At 39.7% G+C, this 25,162-nt stretch overlaps 1 protein-coding gene across 4 annotated transcripts; it reads right to left on the bottom strand.

The window, feature by feature from the left end:
* Window positions 1–451: 451 nt before the first annotated feature.
* Window positions 452–23,453, bottom strand: mfge8b (milk fat globule EGF and factor V/VIII domain containing b). Of its 4 annotated transcripts, none has more exons than XM_080873400.1 (11): window positions 23,262–23,453; window positions 14,401–14,523; window positions 14,076–14,207; window positions 13,405–13,437; window positions 8,041–8,154; window positions 6,930–7,111; window positions 6,488–6,643; window positions 6,012–6,156; window positions 4,033–4,235; window positions 3,787–3,942; window positions 455–3,200 (listed from the first exon to the last, which is right to left on the bottom strand). In XM_080873400.1, exons 1-11 carry the CDS (start codon window positions 23,329–23,331, stop codon window positions 3,057–3,059), a joined length of 1,458 nt encoding a protein of 485 aa, XP_080729526.1. In that variant the 5' UTR covers window positions 23,332–23,453; the 3' UTR covers window positions 455–3,056. The 4 variants fall into 4 exon arrangements, with proteins under 4 accessions (XP_080729528.1, XP_080729529.1, XP_080729526.1 ...); XM_080873401.1 differs by having other exon boundaries at window positions 457–3,200; window positions 4,033–4,217; XM_080873402.1 differs by lacking the exon at window positions 13,405–13,437 and having other exon boundaries at window positions 452–3,200.
* Between the last annotated feature and the right edge of the window lie 1,709 nt (window positions 23,454–25,162).

The following is a 25,162-nucleotide window of genomic DNA, read 5'->3' as shown; positions in this document are numbered from 1 at the left end:
GAGCAGTTCACAACAACAATCATCTGAAGGTTTTGCTGGAGTAATTTTCCACAACATTTACCTTTTGTTTGTTCAGTTCTAGCAAAAAAAAAGCCCAAACCGACAAGAATTTAACCGCCACCGTGTCACCATGTGAATGTATTTTCATATGATTGCAATTATGTGGGTCAAACCTTAGAGGGATTTCCCTACTTGGGAGTGACCTTCACAGGCTGTAATGAGAAAAGAAGACATGCCCTCTTTGGGTGACGATACATTTAAACAGGCAGAGTGGTAAAAAGAAAGACCCTTGGGGTGTTTAAATGCTAAACAGGCAAAAACAACCCTCCACGCTCCTCATCTTTTGATCTGCCACCTTTTTAAATGGAAAACAGGTCCAATTAATTCAGCATAATATAACCTAAGTCTGCCACCCAAAGACAGATTTAAAGGTTGCTGCTGTAACAGTCAAGTAGCCCCCAGTCAATTCACCATGACAGTTTTTCAGTTTTCTTTATTTATTCGTTCATTTTAAAAGATACAAAGGCCAAACACAAGGTCCTCTTAGAAACACAAGACTGGAATAATAAATTTTTTTTTTTTTAAAAGCTTCAAAACCAGCCAAAATTCAGAGGTCAACAGTCAGTAACTCATAATACATAAAACACATCAATATCATCAGTTTCTTTTTGATCAATCAGAAAAAAAGCCAGAACAGGGGAACAAGATATCTATAACTTCAATGCTGATGACTATCTAGAAAAAATGTCACCAGTAAAGTGGAAACTTAAACTGAGCAACTATTAACCAATAAAACGCATGCAGACGTGGATAAGAGGGCTGCCTGCTGCCTGGAATCATCTGCGCCGATAATAAATACTGTACAGTGTTTGACACCGACATCTATCCGCGACCTCTCAGTGGCACTGCTGTCCCCTCATGCATTTTTTAGGGATCCTGAATTAATATTTATTGTCATCAAAACTAACACAGTATAATATTGCACAAGCCCATAATTCATAATTCATGGGGTGGAAAGGTTTAGAATACTGTGACAGGGTGGCAGAAAGCTGATGATATGGAGGCTTGTGTCATGTCCAGTGGAAGCGTTAAAATCAGCTTTAATTTGGTATCTTATCAGCAGGGCTGCAGCTTTGAACTGGAGGCATAATGCTGGACCCAAAGTAAATGATCTGCTGCAAACATTAGCGTCTACCAATCCAGGCAGATCCCAGTACAAACGTACTGCGTATATGAATGTTAAACCCAAACCCCTTCCCCCCTACACACGCACACACACCACTTTCAAAACTCAGTTTAATCCAACAGACACTGAACTGCAAACTTGATTTCTCTGCTGCTTACCTCTACACATAACAGCAAAATCTATGTTTGTTCTTCAATGCACAGCACAGTTTTTTTTTTGGTTTTTAATACTTTCAAAACACGAACATAAAAGTGCCATAAAAAAGTGAAACTGTGTGAATATTTGGAGCAGATCTACCTTGACCTGAGACGACATCCGTTTAGTTTTAGGCTTGCATCTGGTAATACATATATTTACAGATTTAATACTGTTATTTCAGTAAAACATAAGTTGAGTAGGGGGTCCAGATCTGAGACTTTTATAACCAGAACACAAATGTGACTTTATAAAAGTAAAATATACCTGCTATAGCTAATAACACATGAAAGACTGCAATAACTGTAAAAAAACAAAAAACATTTTCTGAGTGATCTTAAATGTTTTGAAAAATTTTATCCCCTCTAATGACTGCAGCATGTGTTTGAATGATTTGCAAATAAAGAAAAAAGTGTTGTTTTTGTCTTTCATATATTAATTACCTCTTAATTATCTTAAACCTGCTGTCTTTTGTTTAAAATATCTGATCCCGGGTGTCTCCTCAGGTATTTTAGATCACAAGCGAAGTGACTCTATAGGTTTGTAATGATGGAGACTTAAACACATTTGATTCCTCTTTCTGTTCTGTGTGTCAGCACCAGTGCACCATATACTAGATTTTTATAAATACAACAACAACCTGAGGATGTGCTGGCAAAAAAATATGTGTGGATTGCATCTTTATTTGAAGCATCCAGGTCAAGAATTTACTGTTGTACAAAAAAGGAACACTATTCTGTTAGTGGCTGCTATACTAAAGCTTGGAACTAGATATTAAATAGACATTAAACATCTTAAAGCAGCCCTGAAAAGGAACAAAAGGTAACAAACCAAGAATTTAACTCTTTAAACCACTGGTGAGAAAGACTAGTACTACTCTAAGACTGACCTTGAGATTTCCAGTCTCACATTTTTTTTTTTTTGCCAAGCAAAATAAAATATTACAAGCTTTTAGTTTGTTGTGAGTAAATTTGGTCGTTTTTTCAAATAAAAATACATTAAAAAAAAATCTGGTTATTTGCCAATATGTTAATCATATATTAATTATTAGATATTATGTTCAGATTAAGTTTTGTCCATAACCCTCAGTGTAACTTCAAAAGATAATATATATTCTGTGTTTCTTCAGGGGAGCTCAAGGGTTCATTTAAAGGATATGTGCAAGCTGTTTTAATGGAGCGTATATACATCACCAGCTGTGGGTCTCGGAGGTTCCATGTTCCACAAAGAACAGATTTAAGATCAGAGTCCAGGTAGCACCAACTGGTACAGCAGCAGTCGTGTTACCCCTGACCTCAAACACGGGGATTAGGGACACAATAATTTTATTTATATTTTGCCAATAGATTGGATCATATCTGTCCATAGATCTGCTTCCTGAAAAGATCCCAGATTTGGTTCAGGTGGAAAAGATGAATGATCAGTTCAGGAAACAAAAACAGAGGGCACACGTGGACTTCTGGTAACACTGGTTAGGGGCAACAACTCCCACCTCCGGCCAGCCAGGGTTTAGGTCATGGTGTGCTACTCTGGTGTTTGCTGCCCTCTAGGGCTGAGAGCAAGGCAGTGCAGGTGTGGCTCAACAGGGAGAAAGAAAGGAGGGAATTAAGAGGGAAGGGAGGAAAGCAAAGAGAGGGGAAGGAGGTAGAGAAAAGGAGGTAGGGGGGGGGCAACGCTACTCGTCACAGCCCAGAAGCTCCATTCGCAGGGTGATGTGGTCATGCCACTCCCACGGCAGGATGCGGACATATCGGGCGTAGAACGGCGGCTCAAAGATGTTCTTTTTGTGAACGTTGTTGTCGCTGTTGCCTGGGAAAATCTGAAGAGAAGAAAGTGATTAATTAACACAACAGTTTCACATGTTGTTGCAACAGTAAAACCGCCTTAATTTACTGTGTAAAGTTATTAAGATCCATTAAGATATTTTAGTTGCAAAAGTAAAAAGGAACATGGGATCTAAAACCATTGTCAACATAAAACACAAAATTCAAAATGAGATCATAAAGTCATAAATGTTTTATTGATTAAATCAGAGCCACGCCTCAGTGTGACCTAATCTGGCCGTATACTGCCTGCATCTGCAGATCAATTGATTTTTTGGATGTAATGGAAATGAATACACACAGAAGACTAATCAGTCCCAGTGACAGCATAACTGGCTCCAGATGCAGACAAGTACATCAAATACAGATTTCGTTGTTATTCAGTTTTTTGCTTTATTTAATTATTTACCGATTACAAAAAACACACGGTTAAAGTAAGAGCTGTTTGGGTACCATGACTGGAAGGTACACAAGATTGGGCAGATGGTTTTAATGTTGTGGCCAGTCTAGGTGTGTTAAGTTTTACTCAGTAATTAGAAGAACATTTAAATTCATTTTGTTCCCCTGTGCTGTTGGACCGACCTTGTCTGTCTTTGTGGTCTCGTCCTTAACTATGGTCCACAACTGTCCATCATCACTGTGGGCGACTTTGAAGGCTGTGACAAACTGGACAGAGCCAAAGTCTTTGGCTCCCTGTGTGATGATTCCTGTGATCCTCTTGGTAGACTGAAGGTCAACCTGAGGTCATAGACAAAAGAAAAGAACCTTTACATGAGTAGAATGCATTAAATAAAAACCAGTGTGCAACTCTGGCCAGTCTTCTCCCACCTGTATCCACTCAGATCGGTTGTTGGTAGCAGCAGTCCAGGCGTTGGTCTTGCCCTGTTTGTCCAGCCGGGCGTAGTGAGGGTGCCAGGTGAAGGCCTCAATGCCCCAGGTGCGGAAGGTGCTGGAGGCTGTAATCTGGCGATCAGACACCAATCTGGACTTCATGCCCATTGGCTCTGAACAACCTGAAGCGTTTGAATACACTGTGGAGGTGAGACCAGGCAGAGAAGAAGAGACAAAGGAAAGAAAGAAAGAAAGAAAGAAAGAAAGAAAGAAAGAAAGAAAGAAAGAAAGAAAGAAAGAAAGAAAGAAAGAAAGAAAGAAAGAAAGAAAGAAAGAAAGAAAGAAAGAAAGAAAGAAAGAAAGAAAGAAAGAAAGCATGATAGACAGAGGATGGAGAGGAAGCAGCCCAAGGCCAGCCAGTGATGCAAAGCGACAGACAAATGAGCAAGGACAAAATGTGGGTGTTTCTCAACTCTTTGTTGCGGCTGGCTGGAATCATTTATATTTCATAATGTATTGACCTAACCCTTAGACCAACTACATTTCTTCTACAAGACAGTCTTGCTATTTAGCTGCCATTTTAGGCTAACAACATTGGGCTTTTGTCTAAATGAATGTTTTAATTTCATGGGGACATAAAATCATATACTTGGAGTGCCTGGCTCAGCTCACCAGAGCACTGCCATGTTTGTTCACACCAAGGATAAAGCAAGCTAAAAAAAACCCACTACATACACTTGCCTTCATCTTCATTATGAATACTATTAGTTATGCCCACCAACCCGCAGTTTAAAATTACATGAGCTTCAACTCTGAGCATGCAACAAGATGAATGGCTTATTAGTTTTTTGGTTTTGCTGGGCCCAAAGATTTCTACTTTTCTTTGTTCTATAACGTCTCTGCTCTTACCCAATCACACCTGAGGCTGACAAACACCCACTGGATGAGGAGAACATTAGGTTTTACAGTGACTGGAGGTCCACAGTATTCTTACTTTATGTAATTTTACATGTGCAGAATAAAGACCTTAAAAAAAAAGAAAAATGCGTGGAGCTCAGTGTAATATTTAAAGGCTGTAACAGACTTTTAATGAGTGATGGGTTAGTGGAACAGCTGAGCATGCATGTTAAATGAACAGGGGTCAAAGCTGCATGAAAAATATTTAGCACAAGCACCTGAATATTAAAACAGCATCTTTACAGTTGAGCTGATTCACTCAACAGCGTTGAAGCAAGTCAGTGAATGTAAAACAAACAGTGCTAGATTAGGTAATGAGCATTTTGCATTAAAGTGAATGTGAAAGTATTAGTATGTTGTAAAGTGATTAAACCAAAAACACATGCTGGTCGGGATCTCGTGTTACACAACTGTGGAATCATGCAGAAACTGAAGTTCAGTGGAAGAAGAACACACACTGATAAGAGACAACAAAGAGAAACAGATGTCTGACAGTGCAACGAGGCCAGCAAGACTGAAGGAACTACATGATAATGATAAAAGGAAAAGAAAGATGAATATGCTTCTACTGAAATACAGAAGACTTCAAAGAACCACATGTTACATCAGCCTCCTGGGGTGACAACATTGGGACGATGAATATGATGAGTCTTTTACCAATTAGCATCCAATATGTTGCGGTATATATAATCATATGGTTTTAATAAATTCTTTAGGGAACATCTTAGACTCAGACAGCACACAGCTGCGTTCAGAGCTGGCAAAGAGTATTACCCTGCGCATGACATCGTTTGATCATAATTAACCGCTCAATGCAAAACTGAAATAATTAGTGACAAAACATAGGAGATAAATGCCAGCAGAAAAAAGGCTGTTGGATTTCCCTTCCTGAAAACTTCCTCCCACATTAAGCCTGCATGTTAAAAAGCTTCTTTCAGTCACTAACAAACCTCAATAAACTGAGAACCTAACATGTGTGCGCGGCATGTGTACAGCGGATGTTTTCTTTGTGAATTTACCGTTGAGTTCACAGCCCACCAGCTCCATGCGCAGAGTGCAAGCCTTACGACACACAACGGGAATGATGCGGATATACTGGGCAATGATCGGGGGGTCAAAAATGTTAGTCTTGGTGCCGTCATTGTCCATGTTCCCCACAAAAATCTAGGAGAGAGGTGGGAGCAAGCAAACTGTGTCAACTGCACCATCAGGTGAGTGTTAGCAACCATTGTTAGTAGCTTTGTGACCTATCTTGAATAAACTTCTGCTTTCAAGCTGATGCAGTCAAAAGTGTGGCATTATAGTAACCGTAGAGTATTACCAGATTTATCTGTGTGATGTGTGATGTGTGATATATTATTTATTTGTAAAGGAAAGTCTTTTATCACTGTGGAATCTGTCTTGTTTGGAACAGTTACTGCAATTCTAACATAAAGCAATGGAAACCAGACTTTTCAACTAGAATACTGTGTGCTTTATTCTTCTGTTGCCTTACATAGTCTTTTCTCTGTCCATCTGTTCTGTACATGGTGTATGTCCTGCCGTCCAGGCTGGAGGCCACCTTGAAGGCCTTGATAAACTCAGCTGTGCCCATGCGACTGGCGCCCTGTGTCACAATTCCTGTGAAGCGCATCTTTCTTTGCATGTTGATCTGGAAATGTAGAAATGGATGATGGTAAGATGAGTCTCCCTTCCCTTTAAATCAAATAGTTTTCAAAATCTCAAAAACATAAGAGGTAAAATGAAGCAGTCCAAACAAAAAGCTCTGCATACTGTGAGAATATGTTAAAAGTTTATGATTGAAATGCATTTGTTCTAAATCTCGATGATTCCAGACCCTAATTTCTCACCAGCCTTTATTTATTATTGTCAGTCTACATGGTCAGTTTTCTAACTGCCTGCGTTACACTCATAATCTACTGTATAACTATTCTCACTTGTATCCATGGGTTCTTGTCATGTGCAGCAGCACTCCAGGCATTAACCAGTCCCTTGTTGTGGAGGCGGGCAAGCTCAGAGCCCCAGCGCTGCAGGCCCAGTAGGCTGTAGCGGACTGATGAGGCTGAGATCTGTGACTCGGCAATGCCCCCTCCCTCCATGCCGAGAAGAGAAATACAGCCTGAAGAAAGAGCCTGGAGTTAGGTTAAAGTTTATTTCCATTTCATTTCTGTTTCTGAGATATGGAGCTGAATAAACATTATGTCACAATGCAGTCTTCACGTTCTTCACGTGGTGCGAAGCCTATGAGATAGTTTTACTTTTACTACGCCTCACTCCCCAGTATCATACCAGTCTTGGGGTCTGATATGTCAGCAGTGCTGCTGCCCTGCGTGGCTACCTGCTGATTCAACTCCTTCACAACCCCAGCATCCACCTGTACTAGTAATCAACCTAATTTATATAGGTGACATGTCTGTGTTGGTAATGTAATTGGCAGCTAGAGGCTCTATAGAAGATTTTCTGCTGTTGCTTTTTAATTCTTCACTTATAACCAAAATTGTGTTTTCTTTGACAACAAAACTGAAATTAGTTTATTATTTATTTATTAAGTCCAAGTGAATGTCTGTATCAAATCAGTACCAACAACACATTTCTCAAGTATCATATTCAGAAGAATTGGCTCAAGGGATGAAGAACTCCCCCCAAAATTCTGCATCTGACGGTCACCAATGGAGAGGCATGTAAAAAGTCAGTATCTGGTCTCACACACGTGATGTGTATGCATAACTTTTACTAGCCTGAACCATAAAATCATTAGGGATGCAGAGCACTGAATCAGCCTAATTGAACAAAGCATTGATTTCGCATTTTGAACAGACCATCTTTATGTTGAGCATTGATCATCATAAAACCCCAGCAGCTTGGCCACCATCCCCTATCCTCTTTAGTGTCGTGCACTTCCTTTAATCACAGTGCTTCTGTTACATTAGCAATATTAAAGCTAAGAAGATATGGAGTTTTTTTATTGCCATCTAAAAAATGTCTTTGTTTTTTAGCTATTTATCCCTCAAAGCATTTTGTCATACCAAGTGCTTGTCTGACACTTACGAAGTTGGCAGTGTTTTCCTACATAAGGGGAAGGGCAGTGGCATTTGAAATCTCCATCCAGGTCTCTGCAGGTACCGCCATTCTCACATGGCTGTCCAGCGCAGTCATTTACATCTACAGGGAGATAAATCACAGTCAGTGTTGTTACAGGACAGGTCAACTATAGGTAAGTTTAAAAGCAGATTATGGTTAGAAGTGTGAGTGAGCTGCATATCATGCTTGAGAAACAGAGTTCAATATTCAATCATCTGATTTACAGTAAGGTCACCTCATGCTGTGCCAGCAGAACTGGAGCTGTAGAGAGGTTAGTGAGACGAGCTTAGTCCTAGGTCAGAAAATGCAAACTTGACAGATATATTTGACATCAAAGAGACTACTGCACATGAGATCGTGTGTTTTAGGTGTAGATTATAAAACAAATCTCCCAGAAGTAAATGTGTCATTATAGGAAATCTCTGACTCCATTTCTGGATGCTCAAAGTAGAATAGATGATCTTCTGGAGAATCATTTCAGTGCCTTGAATGTGTTCATTTTGCTGTAATTCTTTGCATCACCTCTTGATGGTACCCTTACAAACATTATGTGTCCCACTTAAAAACTGTAACACAGAGAGGGGGACAAATCAGCAGAATGAAAATGGGACTAAACTCCTTTTCATCTCACCCACCACAACTGTCAGTGTGACTAAACCGGCACTGAAGGCACTCTATATTGACCACATTCAGGACCAAGGCACAAATGATGCTGGTTGTACAGATGACTGCACACAAAAAGCAGAATTTCAGACCAAATCTCTAAAGCTTTAATCCTGAGTACTTGTTATTACGCAGGGAAATGCACGCAAACAACTCAGCACATTGATGTAATGTTTCTAACCAACAAACACGCACACACAGCAGCATCTTCCTGCCCACATGCTCTCTCTATAAATAGCTCTGTGTCCAAACATTCATTTTCAAACGTCACAGGAGGAATATATAGTCATTTTGAAATGTGCATCCGCAAACTCTGGATAATGAGGTCCACAGCTGTGACACTTCTAGCTCGGGGAGCTCATCACATAAAACTGACTATTTTAGCAGCTGAATATTTTAAACGCATGTTGCAAATAGCCTCTTAGATCACTTTGTTGTTGTGAAAAAAAAATGTTAGCAGCTACCTCTGTCTATATCCAGGCATGCTGGTATTTCCTGTATCAGAGCACTTTTACATTTTACTATAACAATTTATTACAGCATAATTGTTTTTATTATTATTATTGTTTTATTTTTTTTTTACATGCACTGGATCGTTACAACATTCGAAACTACAGAAACAGAAAAAAGGAAAATAAAATAAAATGTGTAGGATGAATGTAGCACATGGTGTATGAATACTTGCACTTTGCTAATTCATGGGTAGAAACAGTCAAAAGTTAAAGGTCAATCTTCCATTTTTATTTACTTTAAAACTTATTTAAAATCAGACAGCTGTTTTCTGGGGCGAGAGGATTTGTGGGGACAAACTGAGTTCTTGTCACAAATAAGTGAGATGATCTGTGAGGTTTCAAAGAAAACAAACCAGACAACATTAGTAAGACAAACTCTTGTCAAGTTCTGAGGAGCGTCAGCTGGTGGCCCTCCTCCTGTAAGAGGATTGAGGACCAGGAGGACCACACAGCCTTGTCAGATCCAGGCGCTAATCCATTTATCCATCTATCTGATAAAAGGGGGAGGAAAGAAGAGAGGGAGAAAACAGGCAAGGGAAATGTTGCAAAATGTATGACCTGCACGACTAAAAGAAAAACAATACTGACTGTTCTGTGTGTAGTAGCATCCCAGTATCAGCTAACTGTTTGTACATATAGATTTTAGTGGGACGAGTGCGTGGTAGCTAAACAGGCCAGCTCTCTATGGCTGGGATCCAACAAACCCTATCACGTTTAAGGGAAACGGCACACTAGCACAATATTTAGAGTGTCAATATCTGTCTCAGCAGGAAGCGAAAACCAATAGAGATCTCACGTGGCTTGTTTGAAATCTGACCCTGATCGAAGCACAGCCAAGGTCCGCTGGCAGCGCTTTGTGGTGATCACCAAAGCTGTCTGCATCCTGGATCTGTGCTGCAGCAGAGTGGGATGAGGTGCCAGCTTGCATCTGACAGTCCAAACCTGCTTTGGAGTTACTCTTTTAAAAGTGTCGTGTTCTCCATACCTCACAGTGTGAGACTAGACCTTACAAGGTTCTCAAAGTGAGCTCTGAAACTAAACGATTGATGTGATTTTACAACAAAACAGAAACCCTTCTCCACAAAGACAAAGAGTAGCAACACACCAAGGACGTTACTTAAGAACCTTCTGAAACTTATTTATATGAAACTGCTAAACTCAGTATAAATGCTAGCAACGTTCGACCTTGTGATTTTTATGAAATTTAGCACAACTATTAAACAGGAACAAAGTCATTTATTCAAACTAAAGCCAACATGAAGTGACAAGATTACATATTTTAATCACTTCTCATACTGTTGCCATGGTACAGTAACCAAGAGCTGCTCTTAACCCCAGTGGCATTATTAAATTTAAAAAAAAGGCTGAAATGTGTTATTTTCTGTGTGCTGTGAACTGAACAGACTGTTATAGCACAGCCTATAACAGTCTGTCCCACCATAACACCAAAGCTTCTATAGTGAAACATTTTACTATCTATATTACTGCATCTCCACACTCTTGTATGATGTATTCATTATTCATGACTTCATGTCCTTGTGGCTTAAAAGAAAAAAGAAAAGAGAAGGGGAAGTTTGACGGATTTCAAGGTTCCCTGCAAAACCCTTCTAAAGTTAGAAGTAATCTAAAGTTAAACACCACATTATATTTACATATTTACACAAATGTGGTTGGTGTACTTTCTTGAGGATCTTGGGCAAAGCCACTCGACTCACTACAATTTCAAATAAAAACACAGCAGGCTCCTCTAATCTATCATAACTTCATGGGTGAATGCCATAAGTCTAGTTTTTTTTAAAGCCAACTCGCTTAATAAAATTTTAAGTATTACTCAAATATGTATACTTATTTAGTGGACGGAGAATGTTTTACTTTTGACAAATTCCTTTTACTTTAAAAATAACTTAATGTCAAGAACTAATATAAAAAAAAATACATAATTTTACTTCACTTCATCCATCCAAGCTGTAATGTCTTTATTTTCATGGAAGCAACCTCTATGGTTAATTGTGACTACCCACCTTTACTAGTCTGTTTGTTTTTTACCTGTGAGGCTTCAGCCTCTTATCAAAACACCTGACAGCTGTGTCGTGATTCTTAAGATCATGTAGTGATTCCACATAAGCTGCTTTGAGTTCCTATTAGGTCAACAGGGTTTCTTAAATGCAGACTGTAGAGAACCAAAAAATATATGCCAGGCACAACAGAGTTCATGACGGCACAAACACACATGAAACACACACCCTGTATTCCACAGGGGGCATGTGTCCCAGACTGTCCGCACCACCACATCCTGGGAGGAGTTGAAAACTCTCCCAAAACAAATGAGAGATCAGAACACTCATAGACACACCCTTTTCTGGCCTCCGCACTGATTTCCAAGAAGTCGGAATAACTGTTCGGAAATGTGGGATTTAAAGACTGTAAGAAGAAAAAGACTCTTTCCCGTACTGTTTGCATTAATCTGCTTCGGTCTGAAGTGAAAAGCATTCAACATCCTTCTCTCTCTCTCTCTCTGCATCTCTATAACCCCCCACCCCCTCCCCGCCACCACACACACACACACACACACAAATTCTGTACAACCCATAAAGGCTTTTAGGCCAATTTGATAGGACAATCAGAACTGCTGCAGTCAGACCTGAGTAGTGAGTGTGACATTGTAAGGAGGGCAGACTTAATTCACTGTTCCGCCTCCATGTTCGCTTTTTCACCCGGCAACAGAAGCAGCGCTGACGTTGCTAGCACTCAGCATGGACCGCCACTTTCTGTTGGCTAGACTGGCACGAGGGATAAACCATGTGTGTGTGTGTGTGTAAGTGTATGCTAAACAGTCTGTACATGAGATCATGAGCTGCGTGCGGCTGTTCATGTGGGATGTGCAGCCCACACGTGATTAAGCTGTTTTCCAGTAGATTTCTTGTTCCTTTGATGTGTTTCTCAAAATAATTTTAGGCTGCGAATCTTGAAGTGGAGTTGAATGGTGCCATTTTGTACCCCCCATTCCCCGATCAGCCAATCTTCCACTTCTTTTCTGTTTCTATTTATAGTATTTTTTTTCCATGCAGTAGTTTGTGTGCGAACATCATCTCCTACATCTGGCTTCCAGTTTGCTGACACCTGCTTGTCAGGCTTTGAGCTTGACTGCTTTCTGATTAGCACCATCACTCCAATCACAGACTCCCATGCATTACCAATCCTATACAGCCTCACATTTCTGAATATTTTATTTTTCTGAAGTTCTGGCCTCATATTTCTGTCTGAATGTGCAAGTGTGAAGTGAATGTGAGAATGTTGGCTAAATGTTTAACTACACTACATCCCTGGGTTCACCACAGTCACCGGTTTTCTTCTTCCAGACTCCTTTTGCTTCACACAAACCATAGGAGCTGGCTGCCATGGTAGTTACTCCTTGCCCACACACACAGACATATTTTAGAGCACTTAAACTGTCAAACAAGTCATCAGAAGCTGTAAAATGAGGGGGACCTTTATGACCCAGCAGTCCTCAGGGGGGCTCTCAAACAGACATGGTCAAATAAATTCCACTCCTCATTATCCCTGAGGCATCATCTAATTAGTGTAAATGCCTGCCCCATGGAGGGCTCATACTCTGGCAGCTTAGCTAACATTAACTGCCAAATGACTTGTGAATGTATAGATTTTGATGAGCTGTGATTTGTGGTTTTTGAGGGGAAAAGAAAACAGAAACAGATTCCTTGGCTATGGTTTCTTAAATGAAAAAAAGAATGTCTTGAACTTAAATACACTCTGGTGACTGTAAATTAAAATAGATGAGAACTTGGAAGCAACCTAATTGACTCAGCGGGAATGATGCACAGCTTCACTGATATCTGAGCAAATGTTTTAGTATAACAAGACCCATCCCATCAGGGTGGCTGAACTGATTAAAAGTTGGTGGATCTAATGCTAAAATGATATCACTGCTGTTTTTGTGGTTGGCCTTGATTCATAAAGGACTATTTGTGCTGAGTTAGAGATAATGCTGAACTCAGCGGTTCCTTGTCTATAAGTGTATCTGTGAATGTAGCCAAATTCCTCAGCCTCCACATGCAGCCAGAGCGAACAGAGAGAAGTTGGATCCAAGAAGGAAAAGAGATAAAAGTGCAGCAAACACTCCTGTTTTCACTGTTACCTTTCTTTGAATTTAAATCTGCACCTTGGACACCTAGGACAGAAAAGCACACAGGTTCACACAAAAATACACTTTGAAGGTCTGACTTGCAAATGAGCTCTTTGAGCACGTGTGGTAACTGTCACTCTGCTGCCTTCTCCTGCAAACAGTAACCATCTGTCTGTGTGTGCAGGGGTGGAGGCAGCTGCAGGAGCGCAGCACGTTCCCATCCTTGTTTCGACTCTTTCAGGCTGACCCTGTTTAAAGCAACCTGGTCTGAGTGACGTCTGAAAAAGGATGACAACTGTCGGTCTGGTGGCCAGTACTCACAGCAGCTGTCTCCATGTTAGCATATCACATTACACTGATCAATGTGGACGTCATTACACGTGCCAGTTAATGGCATGGCAAAGTATGTACTGCTGGTAAAAAACAAACAAACACACACACACACAATAGTAGCACAGTGGCAACACTGAGACTTAGGTCTGCTTATTAAAATTTTCTCCACAAGTAAGCATCAGTAGAAGTCAAAAAAACTCTTCCAACATCCATTTTTTTTCAATTTTCATTCATAGTTGGCCTTCATTAAGTAGAGTTATTACACTACAGCAGCTCTACAAGGCCCACAAAAAGCCTGCCAGTATTTTATATTTGCAACCTACAACAGTCAAGAGGGAGCACAAACTTACTGTTCTGGCAGTGAACTCCATCAAAGCCTGGCTGGCATTTGCAGACATACTCGCTGAAGACATCACCTCGGCGGGAGTGGCCCGTCACCTCACAGATGGCATCATTCTTACATGGATTGGGGTTGCAAGGTCCTTTGGGTATTGAAAAAAGAGCCAAGTTTAACAGAGTTTAAGCAGTGTTCTATGTAATTTTTTAATGAAAGGGGTTTAACCTTGATTTAACAAAATTAAACTTGGGCTTCTGAAGTGGGGTATGCCAGAAAATGTTTAAGGAAAAACTAAGCAGTAAACTGTGAATCAGTCATCCTGCAGAGGCATAACATACCAGACTCAGTCTCATTGCAGGTTTCTCCAGAGAAGCCATCAGGACAGATGCAGATGAATGGAGACCCTGCCCCGGTCACACAGGTCCCACCATTAGTGCACACGTTCACCTCACAGAAATCACCTGCATATAGAGTGGAACGGTGGCAAGTTGAGTACTACATTTAAAATAAACTACTCTGCACAAGAACTGATAAAAAAGTACGTTCTTCTAGTGGGGAAATTGAATTTGATTTTTTTTAATGAAGCCAGCGGTGGTTTATTTGCTTCATTTCACATTTATAAATGCTTGACAGTTTACTTTTTCCCCTCAGCAAACATCTGATATCTCCAGGAGAATATTTCAGGACAGAAAATATGCTCACATACAGTAGGCAGGTTTAGCATTGGCTTTATGCGTCTTTACAATGAAGAAGCTATCCCTTTTTCACAAAGGAGTAGCTCCATATGTTAACATATTTTTAATAACAGATGCCTTCCTGACACAACCCCAATTGGATTTTTTGGTCTCGTCTTCCTTACAACAGGGATCCTTCACTGTTAGGTGTATGTGCAAACCACCACACTATGGAGCCACTATACATGTTTTTACTAATATTAAATTTTTGCTCATTTTTTAGCATTACAACTATAGTCTAAAGCCATTCAGTAAGAGTGTAACAACAATTAAACAACTAAAATGATGTTGTTCTGTTATCATATTTCCATTCTATTCCCATATTGTGTTTCTGAAGAGTAAACACCATGCTGCAGGCTGGAAGTGAGGGTTTTAAAAAGCTGAGTAAGCCATCACTACACTGTAAACACCACACAAACACTGGATGCTTCTACCAGAGTGTAACTGCTGCCAAGCCTGGACCTGACAATCTGGCTGCTCTCTGGGCATGAGGGAAATCATGTCAGTTAGTGTTCGGCGGAGGGGGAAAAAAGAAACAGAGGGTTTGTTGTGGTGTTTTAAGAGCATCATGACTGAATCAGGTCTGATTTACTCGCAGAGTTTTAGTCCAACAAAAAAGGGATGCCTCTAATTCAAACTATATGTTACGTCTATTTGAGAATTACACCAGTGAAAAAAGTACAGTGAATTAACAATGAGCAAATGGGTATTTTACTTCCTGCATGCTCTATCAAAGCGCTTTTTCCTCCTCCTAAAGCAAACTTAGCGAGAAAGCATCTCACACAGCCATCAGCCCTTTATAGGGTTTAAATAACAAACCACATGTAATGACAATTTTCTGCAAATTGATACATAGTATTTTGGAAATCAACTTTAAAAATGACAACTCTATATAGCTATTTTGACACTTCGAATAATACAGAGGAAGTCAATGATTTAGCGTCTTATAACACCCAAGAAGACAGAGATGCCTTTTTAAGCAAACACTTTATCATCATTTAGATAATTGTTAAGGAAACTGAGGTTGGACCCCTTGAGACAAACTAGTGGTTTAATCACCACAGAGTCTGCCATACAGGCTAAGAAAGGAGTTCTGACCCTGTGTTTTGGTGGAGGGAATAAATATTTTTCCCCGCCTTCTAATATAAAGTTAAAGAACTGCATTTTAGCTATGCTGAGGGTATAATTATCATAGGCCACAGGGCCATAGCTAAAAATGGTATTTTGGAGAGACTAAATTTAATGCGCAAGGCCGCATGCTTCTAATGTGATCACACACATCCTTAGTTGTTCTTAAAAACAAAAACAAAACACAGAGTAACTTATTCAGTGCAAACTCTAGCCAACGTCGGAAGCACTACTCTTCAACGTGCACAAATGAATATTGTGTAGTCTGAGTATTGCGTAGTCACTTATGACAATATGGACCTCATTTGTTATTACCAGCAAACAGCACTGAGGGAATTGCAAGAATCAGATCCATTTTACAAACATCCTGTTTGACTGTTTATCCATGAAGTGCCCAGCCCACGAATATCCCGGGTTATCTGTGCTGCATCCAGTGTCACGGCCCTTGAGTGCTTTCACATCTCGTGGGATTCTTAGGAAACAGGCCTGCCTGGCAGCACTAACAAATCCTTATCAAACAAAGTTGCTGCCTGTTTATCTTTGGGAAGGAACACATCCTCCCTTCCTCTGGAAACCCAACAGATAAAAATGAATAACAAAATATGTTTACAAAAAATCAAATAAAGTTTGCATTTTATCTGTCTGTTTGTGATATGATTTGACTTATTCAGCTGAAAATCTGCCTGGGTGTATTGAGGAAATGAAATTAATGACGCATCAAGTTAATGTGGTCCGCAAAGAGGCAGTGACCCAACCTGAAAAAAATCCCTACAATGACACCGTTGTCAGTAAAAGTCACTTTACTGATGAGTGAAATGAGTGAAACTTTTGTTGTTCACACCTATTCATTTTAAGTATAATGAAATTGAAGAGTCACAAAGCAAACAAGTCATGGCTCTGAACTTAACCAGTTATATAACATATTGTTATATGCTGTGCAAATGCAACCACATGAACCCCAAGCTCTGTTATACTCTTCCAAGATACTTAAATCTTAAAAATATGTTTAAGTAAATGTTTTCTGTACTACAAGAGTACAGATATAGATGCATAATATTTGCTACAGTTATTAATGCAGTGAAAAAACAAAAAAGTACACCACTTCTACAAGTACCCAACATGGTGCCCCACTAAATCTAAACCACAGTGACAGATCAGGAAGGTATGTGGAGTGATGTTTGGCTGGAAAACCCAATTCCACAGGGCATTGTTTCTCTCACTTTTTATGAGTCACTGTCTGTGCCTTTCCCATGATGCCCCAGCCCTAGATTGAGGTCCAAACAGGGAGTTGGCTTTGGTATGAGCGTCTGTGATAAGTGTTGTGTTTACTTGGGGGGGGGGACCAACAGATATTTCCCACATCACAGAAGGAGGAACCTTTACAGTTAACCAGCAATCTCAGTCAATCCTCTGTACCCTCTGATCACTATACAATTCAGATGGATAGACTGGAAAGAAGATGAGCACTTAACAAGGATGAGTAGGCTCCACAACAAGGGACTTTTTGGACTTACTGCATTTAATGTGCACCTTGAACGAGGAAGAAGACAGAGGAGTCATTTGAGGACATTAGGAATGTGGTGGACAAACTGAGGACACTTAATGAGTCCTCAGTTTGTCCACCACATTCCTAATGTCCTCAAATGACTCCTCTGTCTTCTTGAGGTAACATAAAACTCTGGCCTCCGCACTGATGTCCGATCCATTTGTATTCCAAACTTAATCATTTGTGGGGACTGCACAGAGCATGCCATTTGCTGTGCACAAAATACACATAGCCAAGGGCAAAAAGTTTCTTTCATCCAAATTACCCCTGAGTTATCAAAGGAGACTTGGAGAAAAAAAAAACAGTGGTGCACAAAACATAATACACTTAGACAGGTTAAAAAGACATTAAGGAATTACCTTATTAAATGTATTCAAAACAGGAGCTATCTGCAGCCATATGGAAGTAACTTGACTGTGGTCTGAGGGGTGATTAGTCTCATAAGCTGTATGTTAAGTGCAAAGAATGAGCGAGACCTGTCAGAGGTCAGGGGTTTGGAAGTCAATAATCTCAAAGGTAATGTCTCCATACTGTTGATATGCATGGTGAGAACAGAAAAACAGAACAGAAAAAAGAAGCGGACATGAGAAGTTGTTTTAGTGCAGGACAGAATGCAGCAAGGCACTGATACCAGTGTGTTACTGACGATATAACAACCTCATTTCTGGACCCAGGCATCTCCTCGACTGTGTGAGGCTCACAGCATTTCAACATGATGCTGTCAATGTTTCACTGTGGATATCATGCTAATACCAAACCATGCAGCAACATATTAACATGAGATCATGTCATGGATCTCAGGCGTTCTCTGTGGGGTTTTTTGTTTTGTTTTTTGTGTTCTTGCCATATGCCATAAGCACTCGTCCACTGTGGACCCTCAACATGTAGTTCTATTGAGAACCCTCCAAATGTTACTAGTATTTCGTTTTCTGGCTTTGTTTACATGCAAAGTTATATAAGTGCTGTACTTTCAAAAAACAAAAACAAAAAAAAACTTAACCTTTACATCAAAAACAGGCTCACCTTCAAATATCATACAAATCTACAAAAAACAGATTTAAATACAATCATCTTTACACGTTAACTAACTGGTTCATTTACCGTTAACGTCTCATGCCACTAAACCTAGCAAGCCTTGGTTTAGTTTACTATAACACCTAGGAGAACAGCTACGCTGATTGTTCTAATGGAGCTAAAATAATTCAGACCATTTTTAAAACTTTCAATGGCGTCTCAGTGCTCATTTTCTATTGGGAATTGGAGGACCATTTGGACTCAGAAATGGCTAATGGTGTTGGTCTTAACAACTGGACTGAAAAGGTCCTGGGGTTTGAAAACAGCAAACATGCTGTACGCTGCTCTGACGTCCACACACTGGCATGCCAGGTCATACAGGCTGGCAGGCGAGTGTGGGAACTCAGTGTACCAGAAGGAGAAAAGCTTACATCATGTCCAAACACACACACACACACACACACACACACACACACACACACACACACACACACACACACACACACACACACACACACACACACACACACACACACACACACACACACACACACACACGTCCAACCCTTGTTAAAACAGTTAAGGATGTGCTGAACTATAATAAAAATTCCTGTAGTACTGAGTGCTCAAGGAGCAAGCAGGGGAAACCTAAACACACAGGAAGTGGATGTGTTATGGCTGCCCAAAGAAGGTCCTGTGATAACCCAAGCCTTTTCAATATTAAGAATCAGCGGGACTCCAGCTGCAGGTGAGGTTTCTGTAATCTGCATTTGCTATTCTAGAGCACAGCCATCTGCTACTGCTCCCAAGAAAACAACAACGAAGGCCAGCCGCTAAAAATACACACTCAAACACACAGGCACACACGAGTCATGCACCATCAACAAAACAACACGCTCGTCTGTAGCTGACTACAGCTGAAATAGAGATAATAACTCCATAGTAACAACAGTCTTAACTGGATTACTCATTGGAGATGTAACCTTTGTGGCAATACCGTCAATAATTTGGCGTTCTTTTCTCCGACCATATGAATACAAAAAGTTTGTATAAACAACTCCTGATCTTGGATGCAAATCCCATCAATTTTCTACTTGGCTCCAGTGCTGAATGCACAAAAGACAGCGTGTAAAATATTCAGCATGGCAGATTGGAAAGTGGGGCGACAGACACTAATAACGTGTCCCGAATTAGATGATATTCCATATTGTTATGAAACATTGATTAAGGAAGCTATTCAAAATTCATATGGAATTTAAAAAAAAGAAAGAAAGAAAGAAAGAAAGAAAGAAAGAAAGAAAGAAAGAAAGAAAGAAAGAAAGAGCCTGTCCTGTCCCCAAGGGATTTGGTGGGAAAAGGAATAATAAAGTCGTCACATGCTGAAGCAGACAGACGCCCAAGGGGAAGACCCAGAACGCGCAGATGGTTAGACGGAGCTTTGATATGAATGAAGATTTCCGTCACACATTCACACACATGGAGATGAATAAACTCCAAAAGCAAAAAAAAAAAAAAAAAAAAGGACATAGAATATATAAAATCTGACAGATGTTGTCCTCCAAAGCTCTGTGTTGGACCAATGCACAGCCATGCCAGTCCCCCAAGACAAAGGATGTGTATAAAACACGGATGTAGATTGTGAAAAGTGAACCAAACTGAACTGTCTTAAATCTGTACTTTTTCATGGCCATCAAGGGAGAAACTGATGAGTTTTCATAAATATTCCCAGTCCTATAGAAGTCTATGGGAAACACTTTCCTGGTGAGTTTATATTAAAAAGCAAAAAAAAGAAGAAAAGAAAATAGTCCATCTATCCATCCAGTAAATTTAGTTATGCTCATTCTAAAAGCCAAAAAGTTTATCCAGGGTATGCTCACTGGGTAGCAACTTTTCAATCACAAGTTGTTAGCCAATAACAACAACAACAACTAACTACTAAGTAAGTAGAACCTTTTTAGCAGAGTCAGACCAAAATATATGAAAAGGTAATAAATCCAATGTGCACTGTTATGAAAAGCTGTTTCTTTTATATAGCTATTATTATTTCAACACAACCATGCAGAAAAAGTGAGAATGGGCTGGAAAAAGATACTTGGGTAAAAGTAGTAATGATGCAATCAGAAAGTGTGTAAAGAAGTCCAGAAGGTCAATATACAATAAAAGATATTCCATGGGTTATATGTTCTTTAATACAAAATAAGATGTTAATTAATATTAATAGCAGAAAAATATTGAAAAATAAAAATAAATATATATATATATATATATATATATATATATATATAAACAATCCTAACTAAATTATTCCGGAAAATCTCTTCGTGATTTTTTTTTTCTGCAACTTCGAAGAAGGAACATCATCACTTTAACAGGAAATTAAACTCCTTGTTGAGATCAGATATCTCACATTTAGTAAGACCAATATCTACCTGATCTATTAGCAATTATCTCAGACTCACAAGAAAATTTGTAAAAGGAAATTATTCATACACACCTGCCAACATGCACAAGTTATACACATACACACACAGTGTCCTGACTATATTTAGCCCTGGTTCCGTCAGCTATCCTAAGTGGTCTTGCCATGAGAAAAAGATTGCCTCAGCTCTGACAGAACTCAATTTACCACTTGTCTTCCATCAGCAGCTAATGAAGAAGACAACCAAAGCACAACCTGCTGAAATGAACCTAATCAGGTCAAACGCAGAGTGGGAAAAATCCACTCAGCTCTTATTATGGCCTCTAAACATTTTGCATGACACAGCAGCAACAAGTCCCCCCCCTTCATTGCTGTCTGTAGCAGAGATTTGAGCAAGCGCTGGTGTGGGTGGAAGTTCGCTGGCACGCTAGGATCTGGAAAATTGACTTCACATTGTGGTTGGGTTAACTACACCTTTTCTCCGCAGCTGTCCTGTCTGTCAGTCTTGAGGACTAAGAGAACACGGAGATGTGCACTTCACTTCATTCATTTCGGTTTTAGCAACAGACGTAGAAATGTTCATGAAACATTTGTGCAATACTGCACCTGGGATAAGTAAGAGGAGTTGCTTATTATCCATTAATTTCACTATCCTTCAAGTCAGAAAAAATATGGTTCTCTTAACTACCAAACAGAACATATCTTCAATTATGTCTTGCTTTTTCCACAGCATGTGTTTCCACACAATTGATGAGCGAAAGCACTAAATCTACAAAACAATACAATAAAACTCACTAAGAAGCACTTAAGCACAATGTGTAGTTCGGATGTTATATTATAAGCAAAGCATAATGCATAAAGTATCTATTATAGGATTCATGTTGGCTCGTCACCAAACACAAGCACCATAGACACAGCCAAGGCACACTCTGTTTCTTCTGGCTCAAAACAGCTATTTGAGGGGAGACTTACACATAACAGCTAGTTCAGTCCACCTTCAGTAAAGCGAATGAGTCTTTGCTACTTTGACAGGAAACAAAAGTGTAATTTCCTGATATTTCTAACTATCTTACAAAGAAAAGCATGGTTTATGCATTAGTAAACTGCAATTTAAAAAGTACAATGCTGGTGATTTACCTCTGGCTCTGAACAAAATCTCTGGTGGGTGTCAAAAGGCAGGAAAAACTCTTGACACAGAAGCATTAGGCAGATAGTGAAACCATGACAAGTACAACAGTCATGCTATACTGTGAAAAAAGTAGCCACTTCTACGCTTCTATTTTCAAATCAATCTAACTCTGTTCTTTATTGGTTTATTTTTATGCTTTCCAACATATTTTCAAATACATCTGTAAAGAAGAAGAAACTGCTTTGACCTGCTCTGATACTGAGTTTCAATCCCTCAGGAGGACTAAGCCAGTGGCTCACTGACAGCTGAATAGACTATAAATCAAAATGTTTAATCTGGAAAGCAATGTACTATTACACAACAGTAATCCAAGTTATGAATTTCCCTTTTTTTTCAATATGCAAATGGTGGAAAATGATCCTTTTTTTTTTCTTCCTTTTTTCACATTTGGAAAATACACCATCATACCAAGGAAAACACATGTGACTCCTTTTCCATTTGTGTGTGAGCAGAAATGGAGGCAGTGGAAGTCAGGCCATTTCAGCTTTTGTCCATCGGCCTAAATGTATTTGATGCGTGGAAAAGCAAACAAAGACAAGCGCCAATGGCATAAGGTTAACACTGGATAAGTATAATAGCCACCGTAAGTGTGTGATGCTTCTCTTTTTAATAAATAAAAAAATTAATAAATAAAAAAAAAAAAGGGGGGGGGGGGGTTGTCAATGCGCACATGAATGCCTCCAAGCGTTGACTCTGTAAACCATACAAAACCTGGAACACATTTAGATCTCATCAGCTACAGACGCTTAGTTGTTTTTATGTGATTATCCTTACAACTGCAATCCTCCCGTTTCACAACCAGCCAGTGTCCCACTCACCACATTCCCACACGTCCTGTCCACTTATTCAAGGATTGCTTGAACTTGCACCTACAAATGCCCACAGCTCCATTATTCTGGCGATGAAGTGAAGGCACCACTTGTGCCGGGGTGTGATTAGCGCGCGCACACACGCACAAAAAGGGGGGGGATAGGGGAAAAAAACTGAGGTGTCAACAACTAATTTATACTGTGTAAAATCAGAAGTGACGAGAGGGGAAGCAAGCAACCAACTCAACTGAAACAGTCACGGTACTGGACACTGTGGGCTGCGGTCTGAGCAGTAAGGACTGTTGACAGTAGAGACTGGTAGTAATAGAACAAATGTTAAAACAGAGAGAGGTAACTTACCGTTTACCCCAAACACCAGACAAGCTGTAAAAAGTTGCAGCCAAAGGAAAAACCGCGTCTGTTCCTTCATACTTCTTGTTTTTGTCAGCCGTTAAATAGCTGTAGTTTGTTAGTTTGATGGACAACTGTACGGTTAGAGTGCAACGACAGTCTGGACGTTGTTGCTACGGCGGCTCGAGCTTGTTGTTCGGCTCTTACTCCCAGAGAGCAGGCGTGGAGAAGGAGCACGTGTACCTTGGCTCTCGGCCAATCGCAGCCTGGCATTTAATTGTGACCCCGCCCCCCGTTTAAAAAAAGTCACTAAGAAAAGTAAATTGATCTGCTATGGAAACAAAAGAAGCTATTATAGCTAATGGGCTGCACTATATCTAAATTTGATTTCATTCAATTTTTCAATACCCAAACCTTGAGGAGAAAATCATTGTTTACATTTTAGTAACATTTATGTATTACGAAGGTGAATAGGTCTGCCAGCCCTTGTAGTAAAATGCTTTTCTCTGAGTTTGAGGGACATCACAGCACCAAGAACCACGCATCTTTATTTTGACTTCAGATACCAAGCCAACAGCAGTAGTGAACTTCAAGAACCAACTTCTGATAGCATCACCTTTGGCCACCAAAAGGACGTCCTTAAACTCACACTCTTTCCTTGACAAACAGTTTGATTACATTTTCACATTGTATGAGAGTTACAGCTAACAGGGACAAAAACAGCAATGCGTGCTGACAGAAAAGTTCAGGATATACTCAAGAACTCAACTCATTATTACTGCTGTTGGACAGAAGTAAGCTCACTGACCCTTTGACCCAAATTAGACTTCATCAAAACGTTTTACAGCCTCCTCCAGAGTAAATAAACATGCACACATATTGACCGCTAAGCTAAACTGTAGCTACGATGATCCAATTCAATTCAATTCAATTTATACAGTGCCAAAAAGTCACACAAAGGTGCTGTGTATTTTAAGATAAAGACCCTACAAAAATACAGAGAAAACGAGGTGACTTCCTATGATTAAGCACTTGGTGACACTGGGAAGGAAAACCTTCCATTTAACAGGAAAAAAAACCTCTGCCAGAAACCAGTTTGAGGGAGGAGCAACCATGGGTTGGGGGTGAGTGAGGTGAACTGAGAGGTGTAAGAAAACAGAATGTATTTTACTGTAATCTACAATCTGATGAACTCTAGTGGTAAGATTTTACTAACTTTAACAGTTCAATCAGCATGCATTAGCATCATTTGGTTGTTTTATGGCTAAAGTCAGATTTGCTGTATGTGAATTCATTATACATACATAACAGCTTTATATGATTACAACAGGATGGATAACAGATGGGAAAAGGAGCTATAATCATGTAAGGCCTAGACCACAGCATTCAAAAAAATCCATATGAGTTTTTGCTTTAATTGTAATGTATATATCATCTATATATGATATATGGTCTAAAATGTCAGATTTACTATAGCATGTGAGAGAGTTCATTGATTCTTAATGTTCTGAATAATGTTTCTTGTATCCAAAAATGTTTGAAACACACTGAAATATTTTATAAATATTTGTAATATTTAAATGAGTCCCATTTTTCTTCTAAAACAGAATTTACATGCATTTAATTTGCGTCATCATCGTCACCATCAGTACAGCTTTAGTCCGTAATGTCACTCTTTGATGGAGCCCTGTTGATGAATTGCAAGTCTATTCACAAAAAGTTCTGGGAAAATTTCCATGATGTGCCATGCATGAAATTCTCTTCTGACATGCAGATTAAGGCCAGAGATTTATTGTATCAAGCCATCTGTGGGTGTTTCTGGAACTGGGATCCAGCAGTGGGTCAGAGTTGATTTTTGAGCTGTCAGAGGGAGTGGTCGTGAGACAAATAATTGGTTTTAATAGGTGTGA

Source organism: Rhamphochromis sp. 'chilingali' (assembly GCF_963969265.1).
Source record: "Rhamphochromis sp. 'chilingali' genome assembly, chromosome: 2".
NCBI lineage: Eukaryota > Metazoa > Chordata > Actinopteri > Cichliformes > Cichlidae > Rhamphochromis > Rhamphochromis sp. 'chilingali'.
The sequence above is the reverse complement of the archived record's forward strand: the minus strand, read 5'-3'. Positions and strand labels throughout refer to the sequence as shown.